This window comes from Hippopotamus amphibius, chromosome 2 (assembly GCF_030028045.1).
Source record: "Hippopotamus amphibius kiboko isolate mHipAmp2 chromosome 2, mHipAmp2.hap2, whole genome shotgun sequence".
Classification (NCBI taxonomy): Eukaryota; Metazoa; Chordata; class Mammalia; order Artiodactyla; family Hippopotamidae; genus Hippopotamus; species Hippopotamus amphibius.
This window is the reverse complement of record NC_080187.1, coordinates 172,406,662-172,430,759: the sequence shown is the minus strand read 5'-3', so window position 1 is coordinate 172,430,759 and position 24,098 is coordinate 172,406,662. Positions and strand designations below refer to the sequence as shown.

The 24,098-nt window shown below is 45.4% G+C and overlaps 1 protein-coding gene and 1 non-coding gene across 5 annotated transcripts in view; one reads left to right on the top strand and one right to left on the bottom strand.

Annotated features, from left to right (window-relative positions):
• The window catches only part of SLC7A8 (solute carrier family 7 member 8), a 48,136-nt gene extending 24,628 nt beyond the window's left edge, over window positions 1-23,508 (bottom strand). The window contains exons 1-4 of one of the 4 annotated variants that reach the window (XM_057723112.1): window positions 23,371-23,508; window positions 22,731-22,923; window positions 8,452-8,656; window positions 7,214-7,365 (exon numbers count right to left, since the gene is read on the bottom strand). In XM_057723112.1, coding sequence (XP_057579095.1) covers window positions 7,214-7,365; window positions 8,452-8,656; window positions 22,731-22,881 — 508 coding nt within the window. In that variant the 5' untranslated portion in view covers window positions 22,882-22,923; window positions 23,371-23,508. Of the gene's footprint in view, window positions 1-7,213; window positions 7,366-7,563; window positions 7,669-8,451; window positions 8,657-22,730; window positions 22,924-23,370 lie in introns of those variants that run through there. The other 3 variants (XM_057723113.1, XM_057723117.1, XM_057723114.1) reach the window with 3 other exon arrangements.
• Window positions 716-821, top strand: LOC130847710 (U6 spliceosomal RNA). The gene has a single exon (XR_009052453.1). It is a non-coding gene; the product is annotated as a U6 spliceosomal RNA (small nuclear RNA).
• Window positions 23,509-24,098: the final 590 nt, after the last annotated feature.

Below are 24,098 nucleotides of genomic sequence, written 5' to 3'. Positions count from 1 at the left end.
TAGCTTGAGTTGATGGTTGACTTTGTCTAATGTCTCAGGAAGTTTTCATGGGAAATCTAAACATTAATTGTTGGAAACAAGTAAATTAAATAAATGTAAATGGGATAAGAGTTTTTAGATGAACTCATTAATAATTTGTGTTTCATGGTATGTCTACTTAAAAAATGGTTTCTCCAAATCTTTTAGTAATGTAAAACTTTGGAGTTTTGCTAAGTTAAATGATGGGGATTCACTGTATGTCTAAATCACTTCCAAACAAGATAAAATACTGAAACATTAACTGCTAAATGAATCTACCTACTTCTGTCTTATCACAGAAAAACTATAGACGTTTGCATTTATTAAAAACGTGTCTTGGGACCTCCCTGGTGGCGCAGTAGTTAAGAATCTGCCTGCCAATGCAGGGGACATGGGTTTGATCCCTGGTCTGGGAAGATCCCACATGCTGCAGAGCAACTAAGCCCTGCGCCACAGTTACTGAGCCTGTGCTCTAGAGCCGGTGAGCCACAGCTACTGAGCCCATGTGCCTAGAGCCTGTGCTCCGCAACAAGAGAAGTCACTGCACTGAGAGGCCCGCGCACCGCAATGAAGAGTAGCCCCCGCTCGCCGCAACTAGAGAAAGTCCGCCCACAGCAACGAAGACCCAACACAGCCAAAAAAATAATAATAAATTTATGTTAAAAATAAATAAAAATAAAAAATAAAAACATGTCTTGTGCTCATTTGGCAGCACATATACTAAAATTGGAACGATACAGAGAAGATTAGTATGGCCCCTGCGCAAGGATGACACGCAAATTCGTGAAGTGTTCCATATTTTTGAAAACAAATGTATGGATACCAAGGGGGAAAGGGGGAGGTGAGAGGAATTGGGAGGTTGGGATTGACTCGTATACACTATTGATACTATGTATAAAATAGATAACTAATGAGAACATGCTGTATAGCACAGGGAACTCTACTTAATGCTCTCTGGGGACCTGGATGGGAACAAAGTCCAAAAGGGAGGGGATGTATGTATATGTATAGCTGATTCATTTTTTTTAAGCTCTTTATTGGAATATAATTGCTTTACACTCTCGTACCAGCTTTTGAGGTACACCAAAGTGAATCAGCTGTATTTATACACATATCCCCATATCCCCTCCCTCCCACGACTCCCCCCGCCACCCTCCCTGTCCTGGCCCTCTAAGGCATCAGCCATCATCGAGTTGATCTCCCTTTGTTATACAGCAACTTCCCACTAGCTATCTATTTTACAGTTGGGAGTGTATATATGTCTACGCTACTCTCTCACTTCATCCCAGCTTCCCCTTTGCCACCTGCCCCCTCAACCCTGTAGCTGATTCATTTTGCTGTATGGTAGAAACTAACACAATATTGTAAAGCAACTATATTCCAATAAAAATTAATTTAAAAAAAGTCTTGTACTACATTGAAAAAAAGCATTACGTTATGAGGAAATGTATGTTTTTAGAAATTATGATAAGCATTCATAAGTTCGCCAATCAAAAAAATAGTGGTATAATAGTTTACCATTGCTTAACAAAAATGAAATGATCATCTTTTTTCTCCCTAGCTGAGTCTCTAAAATTTGGAAACTCAGTGAGTATTCTCATTTTCATCGCAATAGAGTTATTTGTATAAGTTCAATAAGAATCTGTTCTCCTTATAACATGATACAATTAGAAACATTGGTTTTATTACCAGGGCTTTGGCTGCATTGTCATATTTGAGAGAGACATACATAGAATTAGATGTGACCAGAGAGCTTTAAAGAGCTAAGGTTGCCTTCATGGAGCCATAAAGCCCCTTGGAAAAACAACCTGGTACCTTGCCTTCAGGGTTCCCAGCAGCTTTACCAGGTGAGTAAGGAAGGTTCCTTCCTGGCAGGCGCAAGAACCTCAAGATAACTTTGGGAGCCTCAAGGAGAGAAAAATTCACCCAAATGCATAGGTATTACAGGTGAATCTAATGTTATGTCCTTGGTGTGGCTTCCTGGCCTCGAGAGGCAATTAAAAGTTCAATCTGGTGATTCCTTAGGAAAAGTTCCAGCAGAGCATATTTTAAAAGGCCTGGACTTATGTAAATAATCAGGCCAAGTTTAATAAAATTAAATTTATTTTACAAACAAATTAGTCTTAATTTGGCTATCTTTGGTAAAGATGAAAGTGATTTTAGAGAGTGAGAAAAAAATTCTGTTTCAATAGAAACTATAATATACACTTATGGATATTAGATCACCTTTGAGGTTTTGTTTTCTCCCTGTAAACTGGACTGGATCTTGAATTCTTCTAGTTTCCTCAAATATTTGGCTACAACTCTCCAAGCTAACGTTTTCAATTTTTCTTTCACTTTTGACTTGAAATCATTGAGAACTAAAGCTGTCCTTTCCTTGAAGCCCAATGAACTGTAACTGAACAACTTGATATAAACTTAAGGGAGATCTGGGGCTTCCTAGGTGGCGCAGTGGTTAAGAATCCGCCTGCCAATGCAGAGGTCACAGGTTCGATCCCAGCTCCAGGAAGATCCCACATGCCATGGAGCAACTAAGCTCGTGTGCCAAAAAAAAAACTTAAGGGAGATCACAATAGCCCACGTTTAGGAAATCTTTGTGCCTGTTTCTTTGTAAGCCACTCAGGAAGTTTACCTGAACACCAGATGACATCACAAGAGACGTTTCAAACTGCAAAAGATGCTTGGAGCCTAACATCTAGAAATCTCAGCTGGCAACTCTCAGGACTCAGACACTGGGTTTATAATTTGCTCTGACCATTAACCTCTATTTTTCTTTGTCTCCATAGAAATGCCTCTTATCAAATACCTGGTTGCTCTCACCCTGTAGGTCTAACTTTAAGAGCCCACTTGCCTCACCACCTCCTGAAATGAGTAACTGAACTGACCTATTGTCAGGACTAAGAGACTTTCTCAGTGAGATATAAAGCAATCTATCAACCCAACTTTTGGACTATGACAATTCTAGAAGTTTCAAAGGTGAGACTGTAGGGGGCCAAAATGTGCCACCCCAAAATGTCTCTGGCATGCAGATCAGTTCAAGCTGAAAACATTCAAGGCGCAAAAGACTCAGGAAGAAATTTTGCCCTTCCCCACTAACTGCCTAAAAAGAATTTAGATAGAGGACCTCTTCCCGGAGTACTGCTATCACCAGGGATATCTGCAAAATAGAGGCTGGGTGGTGGAAAGATTAGAGATTAGAGTCCACTCTCTGCCGCATTGTCTCCACATGGCTCAGCAAACATTTTTTAACCAAACATTTGCTTTTCATTTTCATGTCAATTACCTTCCTCCCTTTGAAGTCCCAAAGCTCTGCCCCAACACTCCCTTTTGTCTTTAGCTGAAGATGGTATTTAAGGTGAAGATTCTGGCCATTTTGGCGAGTTACTCAGTTTTTCTGGGTCTCTTCTAAGTATCCATGTTATTAAACTTTTGTTTGATTTTTTTCTCATTAATCTGTCTCATGTCAATTTAATTCTTAGACCAGCCAGAAGAACCTAGAAGGGTAGAGAAAAATTTCTTCCTTCTCGACAATATATACAAGGCCGATGAGATACTCACAGCACTCTTTGGGGACCAGGGAAGGGCAAGAAGGCAACATTATCCAGGTACCTGAGGTGATATGTTTAGTGCATGGGGATGAGATGTTTCCTCAAAGGAAAATGAACTGAGAGTAAGGGATTGAGAAGTTAGGAAGGACTGTTGCACCCTCTGATGTCAAGGGATTAATTTGCAAGAGATTTGCAAAACAACACACACAGGTATCTATCAAAGCATCCTGCATCACACATCTGGAAACTTTTTGAAGAGGAACTGCAAAGCAGCTCAGGGTTAAAAGTAATATCTACAGTGAAGTCCTTAACCTTCCAAATCACTCAAGGAAGAAGGAGGAGAAATCTGAAGCCCTGGAAAACTAGCCTCTTAGGAATCATAGTAGAAAGATGGAAAACAAGATAAGAAGCTTTTTTTTTCTTTTTTCTTTTTGCTTATAAAATGCATGCAGGGTACTCCTTTCTCCTCAAGGCAAGAAAGGAGAAGGAGCTTCTTTTGTATAAGGCATTCAGGAAGAGGGGGACTTGAATGAGAAGAAGAGATTCTAATTCAGATGCTGGATATGACCCCAGCCCCAAAAGAGAGGAAGGAGGTCAGGAGCTGCCTGAGTGAAAGATGGCCCAGTCCCCAAGAGAGGGGGGACAAACAGATCCTGAAGGGAAACCCATCGTTAAGGAGCAGGATATACAAATGCGGGACCCCAAAACACCTGTGCCCTTCTGTGTCACTGGGGCCACGTACTTGTTTATAACTAGAAACTCAGGTAGTAGCTACAAGATGCAGCTAAATGATACAAGTGCAAGCTGCAGAAATAACCTGTCAAAATGTATGTCTGTATACCCAGATGTGTGCGCTGAGCGATGTATTTTACTTAGAATTACAAGGATACCTGTCCACTGTTACCAGGACTCCTGGGAAGGGAAGAGGGGTAAAGATAAGAGAAAGCTTTCCCAGTGAGCTCTGTTTATATATTACCTGACTTTTTTACTTAGAGAATATAGTCACTTACTTATGAAATAAGAAAGGAAGGAAGGAACGGAGTGAGGGAGGGAGGGAGGGAGGGAGAAGAGAAATACCGAAGCAAATTACAAAAGGAAGGTACCAAAATCGTGTTTTAATCCCTCCCATTCCCCTGCTTCCTAACTCCCTCCTCCCACTAATATGCTTGCTCTGGAAAAGGGAGAAAGCCTTTTCATTTAATTAAAATAAAAAAGACTTTCTTTTTTTACTGCCTGGCGGCTAGGGATATTCTCCTGACTCAGCAGTGAATAATCAGCTTTGACCTAAATAATAGAATAACTCAAAGTGGCAGCTGCAGTTGCATAAGCCCAAGCCAAATCTGCAGTTCCTTCTCGCTCCCTCTCCTCCCCACCATCACACCCTCCAGGCTCTGAGCAGGCAAGCCAGTTACAGCAGGTTCTTTCCGCCTCTCCACCCGCACCTGGCCATTCCCACCATCATTTCTCATCCAATCTTTTCCAAAGCTCTAGAGGGTCTTTGTGCAAGGGGTCACCTACCTAGCCTCGGAGGATCTGGGCAATGCAAAGAGAGTCGTGGGGTCTAGTACCCTGGGGAACTCTACCCTGTGGTCTAGTTTCTCTCCTGGGGAGGGCTAAACAGCCTCAGGCTTCTTGATTTCTAGTTGGAGGGTAAGGGTGGCCTGTTGAGTGAGAGACTTTTGCAGCATCAGCAGAAAAAAGGAAGCTGTGTCTGTGTGCACGAGACGCTGAAACAGCAGTGGTCAGCACTCTGCCGTTCCCCTTCCCACCCCATTAACCTATCTGATTGCAGAAACAGCCACTCTTCCCGAATTCCCATGGCCCCTTCCCCCCTCGTCTTACCTCCTGCAGCTCCAGATCCAGCCAGCAAGCAAAGACCAAGTGACTTCCCCATGACTACCCTCAGTGACTACACGACAGGACCACGAGGTGCCTGATGCTGTGCTAAGAACACTCTTGTCTCGGGCAATCCTTGCCACAGCAACCTACAGCAGGTGCGAGGTCTCACTCCCATCTCACAAGCGGTGGGCTGGTGACTGGCCAAGCAGTTAGAAAGTGGTGCGGAGGGACTTCCCTGGTGGCACAGTGGTTAAGAATCTGCCTGCCAATGCAGGGGACACGGGTTCGAGAAGATCCCTCATGCCACGGAGCAACCAAGCCCGTGCGCCACAACTACTGAGCCTGCGCTCTAGAGCCCTCGAGCCACAACTACTGAGCCCACGTGCCACAACTACTGAAGCCCGTGCACCTAGAGTCCATGCTCCGCAACAAGAGAAGCCACCACAGTGAGAAGCCCACAAACCGCAACGAAGAGTAGCCCCCGCTTGCTGCAACTAGAGAAAGCCCATGTGCAGCAACAAAGACCAAACACAGCCAAAAATAAATAAATAAACAAATGTATTAAAAAAAAAAAAAAGAAAGAGGGAAAGTGGTGTGGAGACGCAGGCTCAGGCAGCCCGGTTCTGGAGCCCACCTCCCTCTGCCTCCAGATCCACGAGCAGGCCCAACCAAGCACAAGGAATACGCTCTGAACAAGTATGTTGGCCCCATAGTGCCACTTGCCTAGATGATGGGGTCAATCCCGGGGCTGAACACCACTGCCAAAAAGGGCACACCTGCCAAGGAGACCACCCCTCAGGTCACACCCCGACTCCTGGGTGGGCAAATGATCCCTCCCTCCCCTTCCCACCAGCAGGACAGAACGATGTGTCAAGACCTGGGAAAGCGTGTGGCCAGGATGGTCACTGCCCTCGGCCAAGTGGATCTGTGTTGGAAGGTGTGGGAAGGTAGGGACCGAGCTGACTCGAGAAGTGGAGCCTCTGAAAAAGTCCACATATTTACTTTAGAAATTAGTTTTTGGTTAAAGCGTATAACATACCCCAATCCACTGAGATCCCTGATTATCAGAGATGAAGTGTTCAGACTTCCTAGAAATGCAGGTTGCCAAACTTCTCTATAAAGTCTCTCTAATCTATTCCAGCTTACAGAGATCTTTCCCCCTTCTCAGAATTTTTACTGCAATGGAATCCTAACCATGGAATCTGTCTATATGGCTTCTCTGCGTAGTTAGACAGAAAACTCATCAAGGGCGGGAACCATGGATGTGGTATTTTTCTCCCAACTCACACCTTTACACTCTCCTCCCAGAGAGTTTTAACATGTGAACTGGCAGGTTGAGAGGCCAGAAAAGTCTTCCCACGAGAGCCAGGGAGGCTCCAGCGTGGTGTGTGTGCTGGAAAGAGAAGGAATCACCTTGGCTAATTCACCTGCCCAGCTCCGTTTCTTTTCTGCTCTAGGAAAATGTAATCCTGGCCCAGCTTACCTTGTGGATTTGTTGTGAGGCTCAGATCAGATAATACAGGTGAAAGTGCTTTATATAATGTAAAGAACCCTGCCAGTGAAAATTACTGTGTTTCTGAACAGCTATCAATACTTAAGTATCCTCTTCTTCTTTTTTTTAAAACACCAGATAATTATATGTGGAATCCGTTTGTTCACAGCATGCATATTGGAAATAGAAAGGTAACAAAGAAAAGAAAAAAGGAGAGGAGCAAAGAAAGAGGGAGAGGAAGGAGACCCAGAGACATGTGGACCACAAGCAAGGCTACAACACGCCATCCTGAGAGCAAGGCCCAGATGGCACTTACATAAGCAGACGGCAGCCAGGAGGCGAAGGCCAGACTCTGGGGGGAAGCAGGTGGGAAAGAACGGCTGCAGCACGTAGTTGGAGAAGGTGAGGGCGATGACAGCCTGGTTGGTGGGGTAGATCACCAGCACAGCAATCCACAGCCTCAGGAACCTGGAGGGGGAACAGGACACGACTTGAGCCAAGACAGCAATAAAGACCCTCGCCCCCGTGGCCAGGCGTGGCAGGCACTCAGAAGCCGTCAGGGAAGCCCGGGCAAGTCACTGGGTAGTGTTAGGCGAGGCAGGTGGGCTAAAGCGGGGCGGTTCCTTTTCGTTTTCGGGCATGCTGAGGAGCCCAGCCCCTGCTCACACGAGACACCTAGCCCTCTGCAACGACGGTAAATCGGTTTAACGATGAAGAGCTGTTTCAACTAGCACTGACACGTCTTGGTGTTCTTTCTCTCTCCCTGCTCCTTTCATCATTTCATCATCTCCTCTCTACCACTCGGGCTCCCAGCATCCACTGGTGGGAAAGAAAATTTGCAACCCAAGAATCTTCACAGCCAGGTCACGCTAAGTGTATTGCCACTTCGGCAAGTGCCAAGGAGAAGAATCGGGTGGGGGTCTGAGGGGGAAGTGTTCTCCACACCCTTGGGCCCCTTGGTGAGGGTTGAGCTCTTTGGTATCAGGGCTGTGGGGGCTCAGGAAATTCAAGATCAGGGCCTGGAATCAGGGTATCATTGGTAACGTGAAATCTTAGTGGTATCTTAGTGGTCACTTTCATTTGTATCTTAGTGGTCACTTTCATTTGGCAGATAAAAGGGCTTTGTTTTGGGGATGTGCTTTCCCCGGGCATCTCCAATCAGAGTTGTCATTTAGTTCTACTTGTTCTCACTCATAGAATCTTGCCCACTAAGGTCAACAGAGATTAAGGGAATTCCCTGGCAGTCCAGTGGTTAGGACTCCATGCTTTCACTGCTGAAGGCCCAGGTTCGATTCCTAGTCTGGGAACTAAGGTCCCACAAGCTGTGTGGTGTGGCAAACAAACAAAAACAACAACAACAACAAAACCCTAAACGGAGATTAAAACTACAACCTGGTGCCTCTGCCACTCTCAGGGGCATCAAGGGGACACGGGCTGAACTGGCAACCGTGACATGGAGGCAAAAGAAGAATCCCAACTCTCGCGCTCCTCAGCATACTGGAAAGCCCTGGCCTCGGCTTCCGGGACCGCTCCGTCCTCCGCACATCCTCTTACCCAGCCAGTCCTCCGAAGATGTCCTTGACGTAGGAGTAGTCACCTCCAGATTTGGGGATGGTGACCCCGAGCTCAGCATAGCACAGGGCTCCCACAGCTGTGATGAGGCCTGTCATGATCCAGACAATGAGAGCGAGGCCCACGGAGCCGGCGTTCTCCAGCACGCCTTTGGGCGACACGAAGATTCCGGAGCCGATGATGTTCCCTGCAAGAGGCACCAAGGGCACCGGGCGAGACCGTGCAGTCAGCACAATTGGCAGGGCCGGCACCTGCAGGGGCGCTCTCGCCTTTGATCTGATGCTAACTGCCTCTGGGATGCGCTCATCCCCTCCAGGCAGGTATGTCTAGCACTCATTTTCCTTAGAAATAGGGGAAAGAGGAGCAGACAATGGACACGTACAGACCAGGAACTCGGTCAGGTACTTTCCATGCGTCATTTAATCCTCAGGACAAGTCTATAGAGTCAGATATCATCTCTCCCATTTTGTAGAGGAGGAGACCGAGTCTCAGAGATACCAAGTGTGTTGCCCAAGTCCACACAGTAGTAAGTGGAGGTGCAAATTGAACTTCAGGGTGCTCTGCCTGGACTGAATGTAGTCCAACTAAGGTAGTGACAAAGGCCTTACCTAAGGCTGGCTGGAAATGGAAGGGCTGGAAAAAAAGGGCTGTTCTGAAACCAGTTGCCAGTTAAAAATGAGCTGAAGGGCAATACCTTTTGGATGGATTGTGGCCACACCCTGTGTCTGGGGGTTTTCAAGACCCACAGGTATGGGCAGCACTCCTGGAGGCTGGCCTCTACACCAGACACAACAGCCCCACCCTTGGTGAGGAGCATGAAATAGCCCTATAAAAACAGCCCTGGCAGTTTGGAAGTTGTTTGTCGGAATGCAATACGTGCAAAGCCTCAGCACTGTATTCTTCCAAACGTCGTTCCCCCCCATTGTTTCATGTGCCCCTCACAACAACCTCACGAAATCCAGGAGGAGGAGTAAGTGCAGGTGTTTCTCTCTATTTTACAAACCCAGAGACTAAGACACAGAGGGGTTAAGCGGCCTTCTCCAAATTCCACAGCTGCTGATGGGTAAAATTGGATCTAGAAGTCAGTCTCCTGATGCTTAATCCAAGGGCTCTTTCCACTAATCCACTTCTGTTCTGTGTGCAAGGGGCTGGTCTGCTCCCGAGAGGTGAGGCTGGCCCCAGAGACTGAATGGTGGCTGCTGGGATGTGTGTCAGGTGGGGGAGGAGCAGGAGTGTGGGGGCAGCTGCTGACATGTTCCTTCCCAAGCTTTCCTTTGTCCACTTCTTTTGAGTCCAGGTATCAGAGTGCATGGGACAGGTGCTTTGAAAGCTCCCTCTTCAGGCCCCACCCTGCCCCACCACTGAGGGCCTAAGGCAAGAAGTGGAGACTAAACAGATACAGGTTGAAATGCAGAGCCGGAGGCTGGCTGAGGGCAGTTGGATTTGACACTGTTCTGAGGACACCTCAAATTCCCACCATCTCTCTTTAGTGGTTTGGGGACCTCCCTGGCTTTTCAGTGGTTAAGACTCTGCACTCCCACTGCAGGGGGCCAGGGTTTTGATTCCTGGTTGAGGAACTGAGATCCTGCATGCTGTACAGCACGGCCAAAAAAAGGAATGCCCTCTCTTTAGTGGTTTGGAACCAGTTCTGGGCTGAGCGAGAGGCACAGTATAGGATTTTCTGCTTGAATTTCAAAAACTGACTTTCAGATCTCAGCCACAACTCAACCTCAATCCAGTCCTGAAACTTACACTTCTAAACCAAAATTCAGTCAAAGGGGAAAAGAAGAGAATATTCACATCCTAAAAGCAGTAATAGTTCATTCTTCCAGGATATAGAATATGCTGCCCCTTTTCGAATTAAAAAATTGCCGCATGAGATGAGTAATGAGAGAGGGAAGGGTCCAGGAGGCGCATAAGGGCAGCCACAAGCACTGAGACTGAAGTACAGAATCGGAGGGCCTGGGCCCATCGTTAGATTCGGATGGGAAGGAGGCACATTTATGTCTCAGATGGGCCTTCTTTCCCCTAGAGCTAAGTCTATCCCAACAGAACAGGGCTGCATATAGAAGTGAAGGTTGGACTTCCCTGGTGGTGCAGTGGTTAAGAGTCCGCATGCCAATGCAGGGTACACAGGTTCCATCCCTGGTCTGGGAAGATCCCACATGCCACAGAGCAACTAAGTCCGTGCACCACAACTACTGAGCCCGAATGCCACAACTACTGAAGCCCGTGTGCCTAGAGCCAGCACTCCGCAACAAGAGAAGCCACTGCAGTGAGAAGCCCGTGCACCACAACAAAGAGTAGCCAGCGCTCACCACAATTAGAGAAAAAGCCCATGTGCAGCCACAAAGACCCAATGCAGCCAAAACAATAAATAAATTTAAAAAAAAAGTGACGCTAGAAGAAACAATCCCTCATGTTCAAGTTTGTGATCTAAACATCAGGCAAAGAGAGACAGAAAAATGAGATCCTGGGTGCTACCAGTTCTTAAAGGCTTTTCCTTTTTTGGTGTTTTTATTTAAAGTCCTAGGCTTGGAATGAGAGGATACCTTTCAGCCCTCCTCTGTCCTCAACCTGTCCCCATAAGTGCTGAGCATGAATGTTGGGTCAGTGGAGACGAAAGGGTCTCCTGGTAGCTTCCCAGGACATGGTCACCCTGTCAGCTGACCCTTTACCTGCCACACTAAACGTGAGATGCAACTGCTGATAATGCCCAAAGGTGATAGTAAACTCCTTGCCTGGCAGGAATTTATCGGAAGAGTCATCTGTAGGGCATTTTAAAGCCAGCCAGGAAGAGAGCAATAGGAGATTATAAAACTAGCTCAAGGGGTTAGAAAAACAATACAGGAGAAAAAGTTTGACTTTGGTCTTTAAGGTGCCAAAAGGGTTGGTAGGGAGATAACTAGGCATTTCTCAGAACCAGGAATGGCTGTTGCCACAGGAAAAGGGAGGTGGATGTTACTGAAAAGATTCTATCTTCTCAGGAAGGAAGAATGTCAAAGTTCCACCAAGGGTTCTTAGAAAACACCACAGTGGAGATGAGTGAGCACTTTGGTTCTCCTACTTTTGCTCTGGCATTTCCAGAGCATGTGCCCCACCCATCATCCCAGGTGGAGGGTGGGAGGTGCAAGACCAACAGCCCTTTTCGGGGGGTCTGACCACTTCCTGTCTCCACTGGTTCTTGGATAACACATCCTTCCATGGAGCTGCAGTAGTAGACAGTGAGGGTTGGCATTGGGACAAGGGGTCTCGTTTTATAAAACTTGAGTTCTCCCCATCAACAATCTTAATTTTGACCAAATTAAAATGACAAAGATAAAAGTGAAAAAAAAATTGAATTATGCTAACCAAAACTGAGCGCTAGGGAATGGGAAGGAGAGGAATACCTCGCCCTGATTCTAGGAAGCTGCTACCTAGAAAATCAGATGTCTCCCCCTGTTTAGTGGCCTCTGGAATTTCTACAGGCAGAGGAATGTCACACAGAGCACAGCTATGCTGGAGCGCAAAGAACATTCGCACTACATTTACTTAAAAGTGATGCCTATTACATACAATCTTTAGCGTAATTATTTGATTAATATATATCTCCCCCACTCGACTGTAAGCTCCGTGAAAGCAGAAAATGTATTGCTTCCCTGTGAAATGTCACATAGTAAACACTCTATAAATGTTTACCAAATAAATGATGTCTGATGTTGATCTAGAACTTATCTCCACGGAGCAATTCAATGTATCTGTTTATCCGAAGCCTCCAAAAGCTGTGAAATATGTTAAGTATGTACTGTAGGCAAACGAGTAAAGCAACCCACTTATTTCACTGCTGAGTAGACTGGCTACTGTGACCATCTCCAATTCATAGGGAAAGAAAGTAGGGCAACTATTATTCTCATTTTCCCAAATGGAGAAAATGAGGGAGGTATTATTATCCTTATTTTACAGATGAAGAAACTGAGACCCAGAGAGGTAGTCATTTGCCTAAATCACAGGCAAGTGAGTAGAAACTGGATTAGAACCTAAATCTTCTGTCACAGCCTTAAGCTTTTCCCTGAAAATTGTCAGTGTTATATGTTCCACCCTATAGGCAATGAGAATGGTTCACAGAAGATGCCTATTAAAGAACCGGGACACAGATCTGATTCTTTCCTTCTATTGGAATACCACCTTCAATGATGATTTACAAAATGTTCATGTCTATTACCTTATGTGATTCTCACAACTACTATCTTGGGTGCACAGGGCAGGCACCATCATCCCTACTTACCTTTGCGAAGACTGAGGTTCAGAGAAGTGAAGAGACTTGATCAAAGTCACATACTACCCAGGAAGCAAGGCCTGGACAAGAGGCCATGTCCTTGGACTCCTGGCCCAGGGGTTCCTCCCACTCCAAGCTGCCTCTCCTCTGGAAATTACATAACACACGCCTTAACTGCAGGGCTTTTAAACTTTACACTGTCCAAACGAGAGTTTTCTGGAGTGGCTTTGAAAAAGGAGAACTGGGAAAGGGCTTTTCTACCTTGACTATGAACCTTTCTTGATGAGAGGTTGGAAGAAAGTTGATTATATCAGGGAGGTTTTTTTCCTCCATTGTTTTACTCTTAGACTCATTGCCTACAAAGACATTCAAGAATGAGATCCCCAACTGTCTGGCAGAGCCAAGGTATTGGAGGTCAGGGTTTCAATCCTCTCTTTCATCCATCCCAATTAGGAAAATAACCATCTTATCACATAGATCTTCTTTAGTGAAAAATGGGTTCTAGGATGCTTGGATGATGAAGTCCAGCGTGGCTTGTTCTGTCAAAGAAAAGCCAAGTGAACCACCATTAAAAAGGGGCCAAGTTGTATCAGTGGGCAAGTCGTCACTAGAAAAACTGCTGGAACTGAGAAAATCCACATTTGCCATGAATAACTGCTGACTTCCCTGCCTGTGGGCCAATACCCATGTGATTCCTATTAAGGCCTTACTCACTTCCAGGCCTGTCCATACTAGAATGCCGTAGCCATCAGAGAACTTCCTAGGGCATGGAATTACAGACTTCTAATGCCCAACAGACCCTCAAATCCAAAGGGCTTTGGCCTTCCCTACGGACTCATGCTAATCTTGGAATCTAGCCAGAGATCCTCCTGGGCCTTGGAGGTTCTGTCCATTTCTACGATGTCCAGAGAAAGCCAAGGCGAACCTCCTGTGTGCTTCTCCAACAAGGTGGCTGGGAGGGTCTCAGGACTTTCAGGGCTAGGGGGACCGCGTGGAAGCAGGGTCAGCACACTGAGGCCGGGTTTCGCTCCTTATGGCAGGCCTGGAAGCTCACCACGCCTCTCACTCTGTGTCCACTTTCCATCAGGACTGTACAAACAGCTACCTCAGGGTGACAGCAGGTCAAGACTCCAGCACATGCCCTGTGGAGTTGCCATCTCCTGCGAAACAGAGATGTGGAAGGCACTGTAGGACTCTGCTGGCTTGGATTCCTTGCTGAAGAGTGAAATGGGCACTAGATTTGGAGTTGGAGGAGCCACTGAGTCCTTGCTTTGCCACTCACAAGCTGTGTGACCTGGATTTTTCTGAAAGTCCCTACTTCATCTGCTAAACAGGAATACTTGCTCCTGCCTTGCCTCCCTCCCAGGGTGGTTGTGGGGAAATCAAAGGTGATCACACGTGCGTGGAAGCCCTTTATAATCGGTTTAATGCCGGCAAATCTCAGGAGCTGCTAGGATTTACAGTGGTAGGGATAGAGATGATCTCTAAAAGAAACCAACAATAGTCTTGCTTTGGAAGATTGGCTCTGAAATAGCACTGCAGAGCCAGGACCATGAAGCATTCTCTGAGCATCTGTTTGCTTGTCTGGGTATAATATTTTAGATGCTGCAGGTGAGCAGCCAACAGGTAATTGCTTCTCAAAAATTATTTACGGAGCACCCACTCTGTATGTGCTTGCTTTGAAAGGTAATTGGGAAGCACTTATTCACACATGGACTTTTAACATAATAGATGGAGCCAACCACCACCCACCAGCCACTGAAAGACAGGCATCCTGGCCTGAGGGGCTAAGAGCACTAAGCCCTCAAAAATGCCCATTAAGGATTCAGGGCTTCCAGCGTCTCCTTGTCTGGCTGGGAAACCAGGCACCAGCAGTGAGAGGCTTTGTCTGCCTCAGTGGTTCTCATCCAGGGGCAATTTTGCACCATCTCCCCATCCTCAGGGGGCAATTGGCAGTGTCTGGAGACATTTCTGGTTGTCATAACTGGGGAAGGGGTGCTACTGGCATCTAGTGGGTAGAGGCCAGGGATGCTGCACGGGACAGACCCCCAAAACAACAACGTATCTGGCCCACAAGGTGATAGTGCCGAGGTTGAGATAAGCCTGTCATCACCTAGTTAATTCGTAAAGTCCTTCTCAAAGTTGAACTTCGATGAGATTTGAGTGCCTGGTGTTTTTGTTTGTTTTTTGCTAAGCACAAAAATGTATTGCTTATAGGAATAACTCATTTTTAAGCTAAAAAAAATGTTTTTCAACACACAACATTAAATTTACCACCTTAACCATTTTTAAGGTACAGTTCAGTATTGGTAAGCATAGTCATGGACTTCCCTGGTGGTCCAGTGGTTAAGACTCCACACTTCTACTGCAGGGGTCACAGGTTCAATCCCTGGTCTGGGAACTAAAATCCCACATGCAGCCAAAAAAAAAGCACATTCACATTTCTGGGAGACAGTTCTCCAATAGATGATTTGCCTTAGACTGACTGCTGTTATTCAACAAATACTTTCTAAGCACTTTCCCTGTGCCAGGCTGAATAAGTGGGGATGTGAAAAGGAGAAAGACTCAGTCCCTGCCCTCAGGGAATTGTGCGAAGTGAAGACAGGATGCATGTGGATACAGAACTGACACCACCAGGGAGAGTAGAAGTTGCGTGAGCGCAGTCGCGATACATGACAAGATATTAGGGACGGAAAAGGTCGCTGGCAGGGGCTATTGAAAAAAAGCTTCCTGGAGGAGGGGAAGCACGAGAAACTGATGAGTCAGGAGACTCAGGTCAACAGAGAGAAAAGGAAAAGCACTGGCTGCTTGATAAACAGGTCAGGCTTGGGCTGAATCGGCCAGTTCTTCCCATCACCTAATCAGTCTAACCTAAGTTTCTGGACCAGAATTAGTGAGTGTGGGGGTGGGGTGGGGGGGTGTGGGTGGTGGAGGATGAGCTTAAGGAGAGAAAGAAACTAGTATCTATTGAATGTATACCATAGGATACCAGCTTTATTTTAATACTCCACAAGAAATTTCTATTTTATTGATAATTAATTTGTTCCAGGTTACCAAGCTTGTAAATAGGGAAGTAATTTACAGCCCAAGACTATCTCCAAAGCTCTTCTTTTTTCTGCGATATCATCAATGGTTCCTCCCTCTCCACAACATGCCGATACAAATCATGGAAGAATTCGTTATATTCTTCCTACTTCCAGCATCAGGGCCCACTTAACAAATGTCTCCTTATCCCTAAGGCACGCTGACCTGCCTGTATCAGCTGCTGAATAAGCACCCTATGCAGAAGTATACTCTAAAGAGGGAGCTAAAGCATTTATGTGTCTCACAGATGTACAAACAGGCACCTTGAAAATCTATATACAGTGAGAAAAGTACACCAACAATTCTGCAGCAACAGAACACTCCCTGGGTAAACGGCCTTCACAATTTGCTGCTCAGTGTGAGGTTGCCCAGAACATCTTAAGGCATATTGTGAAACCCTCTCCCCAGGAGCAAAGTCACTGGTAATGCTGAAGATATTTACAGCAGGGAGCAAACCAATGGGAAGACTTGTGACCATGACGAAGGATGAGGGATGAGATGCAATTGATAAAGCTTTTTAGCTCAGACTTCATTCATTCTATAAATAAAACAGCTTAAAATAGACTTGAGGCATAATTTGTCTTCTTAGAAATAAAATTCACCAGTGCTTAGCATGGGGCCTAGCACATAATACTGAATGAGTGTTTGTTAAATGTTAAAATACGGGCCAGTCCGAATCCTATGACCAGCAGCCCCTACCTCAGTGCCAGGGAGCAGCCTGCACTCTGCCATTTCCAGATCTCCAGGGAGCAGAGCCTGGGGGCGGGGGCCTCCTTTGCAGGCAAGTTCTGGAAGGGGAACAAGGCATGATCCTTCTTGATCTGTACGTTCAGCTGGGAGTTAAAAATTAGCAGGGACGGACTCCTTTCTGTTGTTTTGGGTAGTTTAGAATATATTCTTGGGATTATTTGCTCATTCTTGCTTTTTTGATAACCCTTCACCACCCCCAAACAATAGGAACTAAACAATGAGAGCAACAACAGAGATTCCTGAGGCATTTCTTTGTAGGCAGCTATGCTGCTGGATTAACCCTCAGAGGAAAGCAGAAAACCTTGGTAGCTGGGCAACTTGAAAGCCTCAACTAGTATGCCCCATATCTCCACGCTACTTCAGTAAGTTGATTTAATTCAGAAAAAGTGATACATATGGGGCTGGCCTCTCTGAGAAGGTCATCTGATCTGGGTACAGGGTGTTTTGTTGTTGTTGTTGTTGTCTTTCTAAATAGAATGGGCTGTTTGGTTCTGTTTCTTTGGACATATTTTTTTACCTCCTGGGTTTCTATTTTCTTTCCCTAACCCTAAGTGTCTGCTGCTAGTCACCTATTCTGCAGAACTCTGCTCTTTAAGAGAACATATTGCAGCCCTGCTGGTAGCAGGCTCAACCGGATTGTTCCTTGAGCTCCCTGGCTCCTGGGGGCAAAAGCAACAAGAGCCCTGGTTCCAGCCACCCTGAGCTCCATGCTGTGGAGCATTTTGATTAAGCCCCGTGGCTTCAGAATTCAGTGACTTGGGTGGAAACCCTGGCTCTGCCACTGTCCAGTTACTTATTCATTCAATCCCATCCTTTCTATAACAATACTTATTTCATGGGATTACATGAGAATATTCATAAAACACTGATCAGGTACTACGAACTGGGTATGTAGTAGTTACTTATTATTACACTCCTGGGTATAATGTTTCTCTATTCACCAAGATGTGCTTGTTTTGACAAGTGTCCTAGGTGGCTTCTGTCTCTAGAGTTTTCTCTGAGAACAGTGAGAGTTTTAAACGTTTTCATCCTGAGTGAACCAAATCATAATCCTTCCATATTAAAAAAAAAAAAATTGAAACACAAACTCGAGAAGCAATTTTCACACTCCAGCCCTCTGGTTAACAACCAATAGACATTTGGGGGATTCGAAAGCTAATACATCAAATTAGAGACTAAAATGTAAAATCTTCTAAAGTGGTGTAAAAACACATGGGTCTGAAAATCTTTCAGACCTGAAATACTTCCATATCAGTCTTGTGCCCTTTCAGTATGTTATACCTATAGCCACACTTCTCTGTTGGCCAACAGCCTTTAAAAAAAGCTCCCCCCCAACTTTTCCAGTATCAGACACCCACGGTCTTTCCACACTCCAATATCAGGGTTATGGTCCTGCACGGCCCGCTCTCCCACCACACAATACACGCCAGAGTCCCTCCCTCCTCTCTTGGTTACCAATCAGAAACAGGGAATGGCTGGGAGCTTTGGCTGTGAAGCCCGACCATCTCAGTTGTCAGTCATGCGATCCTGGGCAAGTTACCTCCCAGCTCTGTGACTCCATTTCCCCATGTTTAAAACAGAGAGAGTTATAATTTCTATTTCCCAAGGACTGGAGTCAGGATTAAATAAGGTAATATTTGTAAAGAGTTTACAGCACAGGAACTGGCATTTAGTAAGAGCTCAATAAATACTATTTTTTAAACATTTTGTTAGTTGAAAGAGAGTGGTCTAATAGCTAGACCTGCATCCAGTATTGCTCTGCAGCAAATATGCCAAGGTCCCCCACAAACATACATTATGCTAAAAACAAAATGGTCTAATGAATCATGAATCTTTTTCTGTAGGCTCTGCAGCTGGCCTGGTACCTTCAGACCTAGATTCTGGGTACGTGCCTAAACGTATAACTGATATAAAGTGACCTAAACAGCCAGGAACTCTGTGGGCGCCTCTACCATGGCTGCAAAGAGTACTGGTCCAGAGAGGAAAGGTGTGCACGTGGGAGTGTTAATGGGAGCATGGTCTGTTCTGACCACATCCTGCAGTAGCTGAGCCAATGCACCTCAGGCTCCCCGCCCCCCTCGCCCAAGTCTTCCTGCAGCTGTTCCAGAACGGTACCTTCTTCCACTCCCAGCTGATGGCTCAGTTCTCATTTACCCTGGGACACTTCCTCTCTGGGAACGCAACACTAACTGCTTCATCTAGAAAACAAATAAGGACCTCTGCCAAGGATCTAAAGGAAAACACCCCTTTTAGGACATGAATATTGAAAGAGTAGAGGACAATGCTTACCAGCTGGATTCAGGATTCAAACAAGCTCTAGGTCTGAATCTTCAATACTGTTCAGCTGTATGACCTTCAACAACTCGCTTGTCCCTCTCAGCCTCTATTTCCTTACCTGGAGGAAGGCCTAAGAAGTGCCTAACACACGGGGTTACTGTGAGGGATAACTAAGATAATGTATGTTTGGTAATTGGACAGTGTGCAGCATATGATAACTGTTTAATAATGACAGCTATTAACAGGAGCTTTGATAGCATTAATTAATGAATTTTGCTACTCCCTCACACTCTCCTTAGATTTGTGGGGGGACTCCACATTCATGGAGAAATCTAAGTTTACCTGTTACCGACAGGTTTCCTTGGCCAGGTATGTGGAGAGCAATAGCCTGGTTAGATTAGGGCAAAGGTCATGTTAAAAAATTAAAACAGGTCAATCTCATTTTCAGGTTGATGAGATTACTCCTAGCTTAAAGATTTTCAAGCCAGGTTCCCAACAGCCCTTCGCATAAACACTTTTTATTACTACTGTCTTCAGACTTTTGTCCAAGGGTCAATTCAATAATCATTTGAGTAACTGTTTCATATCAGGGACTCTGCTAAGCACCAAAAATTCAGAGATGCAGGACTTCCCTGGTGGCGCAGTGGTTAAGAATCCGCCTGCTAATGCAGGGGACACGCGTTCGATCCCTGGTCTGGGAAAATACCCCATGTTGTGAAGCAACTAAGCCCATGCACCACAACTAATGAGCCTGTGCTCTAGAGCCTGCGAGCCACAACTATTGAGCCCACATGCCACAGCTACTGAAGCCCGCACACCTAGAGCCCATGCTCTACAACAAAAGAAGCCATTGCAATGAGAAGCCCATGCGCCACAACTAAGAGCCCCCACTTGCCGCAACCAGAGAAAGCCTGCGTGCGGCAACAAAGACCCAACACAGCCAATTAGTTAATTAATTAATTAAAAAAAGATTCAGAGATGTATATGACACATTTCTTTTTTTTGCTCAAGGAAATAACAGCTTAGTTGTTGTCTTTCTACCTACCAAATCTCCCAGAATTGTCTTTTCTACTCCATCTTCCTCCATGTCCTTCAAGATGCTTCTTAAATCTAGTTCTGGGTTAGGACTTCTCTCTCTTTGTGTTTCTCAGCAGTCACCTTTATCCTCCTTACACAGTTCAACCATATCATAAATTTTCAATGTTCTCTGTCTAATGCATATAAATCTCATCTGCCCAATCAGATTATAAATAATTCTAGGGCATGAGTCCCCTATTAGTTCATTTTATATTCCTGTAACACCTGCCATCTTGTTATTCCTACTTTAAATCATCAATGATGATTGTGAATGAAATTTTATCAGGTTTTATGAAACATAGTTTGACTTATTTATCCCTCTAAGTCAACTGGATATGAGATAGATTTGAGTAGTTGCTACTTTCCCATACCTCATGACCAAATTCACTCAGGAAATTTCCTTTCTCTTTTTGCCTTTGAGCTTTCTTTCTTCCACACTGTTGACACTGATCAATTCAGATCACTAAATTTCACGTGGAAAATGCCATTTCTATTTTTGCATTTGGTCTTGAAAAAACCTGAATCACTGACATGCACTCGGAAACCCCTTTAGAGGACAGGGCAGCTACTCAGCACATTTGTAAATCAACAGCCACATAGGAGGGGAAGTGGAAAGGATTTTGTCCCCACATTGCCCTAAAGGGGAAATGTGTGTCTCAGCTTAAATGGAGATACAATCGTGACTATTAACTCTACAAGGACACTTGCACTTTGGAAAAATATCCTGATTTCTCTGAAATCACATATTTGGGATCTCTTTTCACCATAGAATACCTGACTTATTATTCTGGTTGCTGTAATACCAATGGGAGCATTGGGACTATTTTTACATTGAAGTGCTATCCATGAGGTTGTGGACAAATCAGCAGTAGCATTCACCCAACTAAAACTATACCTCTTACATCTGGACACGCTCATTTCTTCACAGTCTTAGAAAAATGCTAAAGAAAGAGACAAAAAGAAGCTTGGTATATAGAAAAGCATCCTCTACCCTCGAATACCTGCACATATGCAGGGGTGGATGAGCAAGGCTGAGGCAGGAAAGAGGTCTGATTGCGCTTGTGTGTATGTGGGTGTGCACATCTGTGTATGACTCAGAAGCCTCCCAAAAGGAGGAAAATACTTAATCCTCTCAGTCAAACTGGTGAAAGAGTTAACAGACTCTAGGCTACTTATAGATCTTAAATTGGCATGTGCTGTACATATTGAGTACTTTGCTGATCTCATTTTTTTTTTTTTTTTTTTTTTTTTTGCGCACGGGCTTAGTTGCTCCGCGACATGTGGGATCTTCCGGGAGCAGGGATCAAACCTGTGTCCTCTGCATTGGCAGGCAGATTCTTAACCACTGCACCACCTAGGAAGCCCTGACCTCATTTTTTAGAGCAATTGAAATAAAGGAGAGATAGAGAAAAGGTAATGAGAGATTCAAATAATGACTATAATTTTTTAAAATAACATTATCTTTCTTCTCAGTGTCGATGCCTGGAAAATCGCCTAGAGTCAGAGAATTAGATAATGTGGGATTCCACTTTGAAAGCAGAGTGGAGATAACATGACCACTGGGTGTAGAGGTAGAGCACTACCTGAATATGGTACTGATTTTATTTGATTTCAAGGGTGTTCTCCAGTGTCACCATTGCTCAGGTGCCAAAATGCCTCTGTGCTACCATGAGGACCACCGGGTTATCCAGAGAAACTGGTTTGTGGGCGCGGGGACAATACAAGCCTTCAAAAGCACGTCTGCACAGAAACCTATCTGGCCTGACTGTCCTGTACTCCTTTCTCTGGGAAAAAAGGTAAAGCCTTCCACCAAAGACCGCAGAAGAAACGCTCATCCTCCGGAGTGAGGACCGTCATGAGACATTGCCCATCCATCTCTAGGGCCTCTCTGGAAAGAGGAACATATGCTGTCCTGAGACAGAGCCACACTTGGGACCCCCTGTCCAGTGGAGTGCAGCTGGGGGCTGGAGGGGCCTGCACTGGCGCTCTCGGGGACACTCAGGCTCCCCCAGTTTCAAAGCCGCCCAGCCGGACTCCTCACTCCGATTACAACCATGTCCCTTCAAGAACCTCTCAGGGTCTTCCGTGGATGTTACGTGGACTCCACGAAGCAACGGGAGAAACTGCCACCTACACATTTACAGAAAAGCACAATCTACCTTTTCTTGTCTTCCGTAATATATTTCCTCATCTGTGAAATGGGAATACCAGCCCTAATCACATCTGCTCCACGAAGAGAAAGTGCTGTTGTGGGTGTAAAAGCTATAGAAAGGCAAGGCACTCTTATACTGCTGTTTGTACCTATTTTTACTATGACACACCCCCTAGGCCCATAGTCTCATAAAACATAAAACAACAAAATAGCTACTAAATATGTCTCAAAAGGCAGTCCACAGCCTGCTGAAGAGATGGCTGCAGAAAATCTTGTGAAAAATCTAGGTTCCCCAGCCCTACCTTAAGCCAACTGAATCAGAACCTTCAAGAGTGGAGCCCAGAGACCTAGATTTTCAACAAGCTCCCAGGCAACACTGACCATCAGTCAGGTGTGTGTCCCCTATTTGGTCCATTCTGTGAACACTGGACAGAACTGCTCAGCCTGGTTTGGAGGAAGAGATGTTTGACATACAGCACTTCCTATACTTCTCAAACTTGACCAGTGGGAGTAGGTTACAGCACAGGTGACTGACAACCCTTTTCTAAGGGGGCAGGAAGCAAAAACAGTGCTTTACCGGGATTGGGGGAATGAGGGGTTAAGATTCTACAAGCGGACCATCAGACAGAGGGAGGAGTGGTCGGTGGGAAAAGGAATTGGACTCACCTACAATGATACCACAAGCACTGACCAATCCAATCTCTTTCTTCAGGGCCACTCCGCCCCCTCCAGAACCAGTCTCGGGGCTGGCATCCGACTCGCTCCCACCTGGGTGGTTCTTTTCAGTGTTGTTTCGGTGCCTGGCTGCTTTTTCCATGTTTCTCAGTAGGATTTCAACCTCCGAAAGGTCTCTCTCTTTCTAAATGCGTATGGGTGTAAATATATTTAGAGAGAGAGCCTTTCAAATGGAAACGTCCTTTTCCGTGATAAGGACCACTCCTACCCTCTTAACAAAAAAAAAAAAAAAAAAAAAAAAAAAAAAAAAAAGAAAGAAAGAAAAAAAAAAAAAAAGACCCAGGCAGATAGAAGAATGAAAATATTCCTATTTTGCCTTGACACTTTCTTGTCACTTGTGCTTACAAACAAGGAAAGTGTTGTTAAAGGGGGGGCGGGGGACATAGATATTTAAATATAAAAATAGAACTGTACCAGCTACTCCAGCTGGAATTCTCCTGAAAGGGATGTAGCTCTGCAGAAAGCAGGACCTTTTTGCAATGTGTACCAGGCAGTGGCTTATTTCAGATGCTTCAAAGAGATAGTCTGGATTTCCCTCAGCTCTTCCCCTAAGAAAACAGATTATCTTTACCTTCCCTTAGCCTTTTCTTTTATGATGAGGATAAAAGTACTTCTCATTAACTGAAAGGAGAAAAGGCAGTCCTCCGGTACTCTCTTCTCTTCCAGAAAAACAACTGTGGACCCGACCGGTTTGCTCTAGGTCCTGTTTCCACCTGGCGTGGGTTGCTTTCCCCTCCCCGTCTCCTGCCTTCCGCCTTCTCCAGACGTCCTCTTCTGTCTCGCTTGTTTTCTTGTCCCTGTTTTCCTGCCTCCGATCTCCGTCCTCATGGCACAGACTGCCCCATCTCTCGTGGTTACCGGAGAGTGGCTCTGGCACAAACGAACGTGCCTCCCTTTTAGCAAGGGGTTTTTTATGTGTTGAGCTAGCTCCGCCCCCACCTCCTCCTTTCGTATCCATCCTCTGTCTCCTCCCTCCTGTGCCATTTGAATAGCAGCACACAGCCCTCAAAGATCACGGAGAAGATGGATTAAAAGATTTCTCTTTGTAATCAATTGGCTGTCTTTTCTCCATCTTTCTCTTTGTAAGTAGTGGAAGTATTAAAATCCTCCCAGTTGACTCTTCCGGGAGCATTCATGAGCTGCTATAGCATTAGAGGTCACTCAGCAGATGTAGGCTTTATAAATAAGGGACTGGTTGTGCAGACACTTTAGTACCATCAGAAATACACTGGTGGGCTTCCGAGGTGGCACAGTGGTTAAGAATCCTCCTGCCAATGCAGGGGACATGGGTTCGATCCC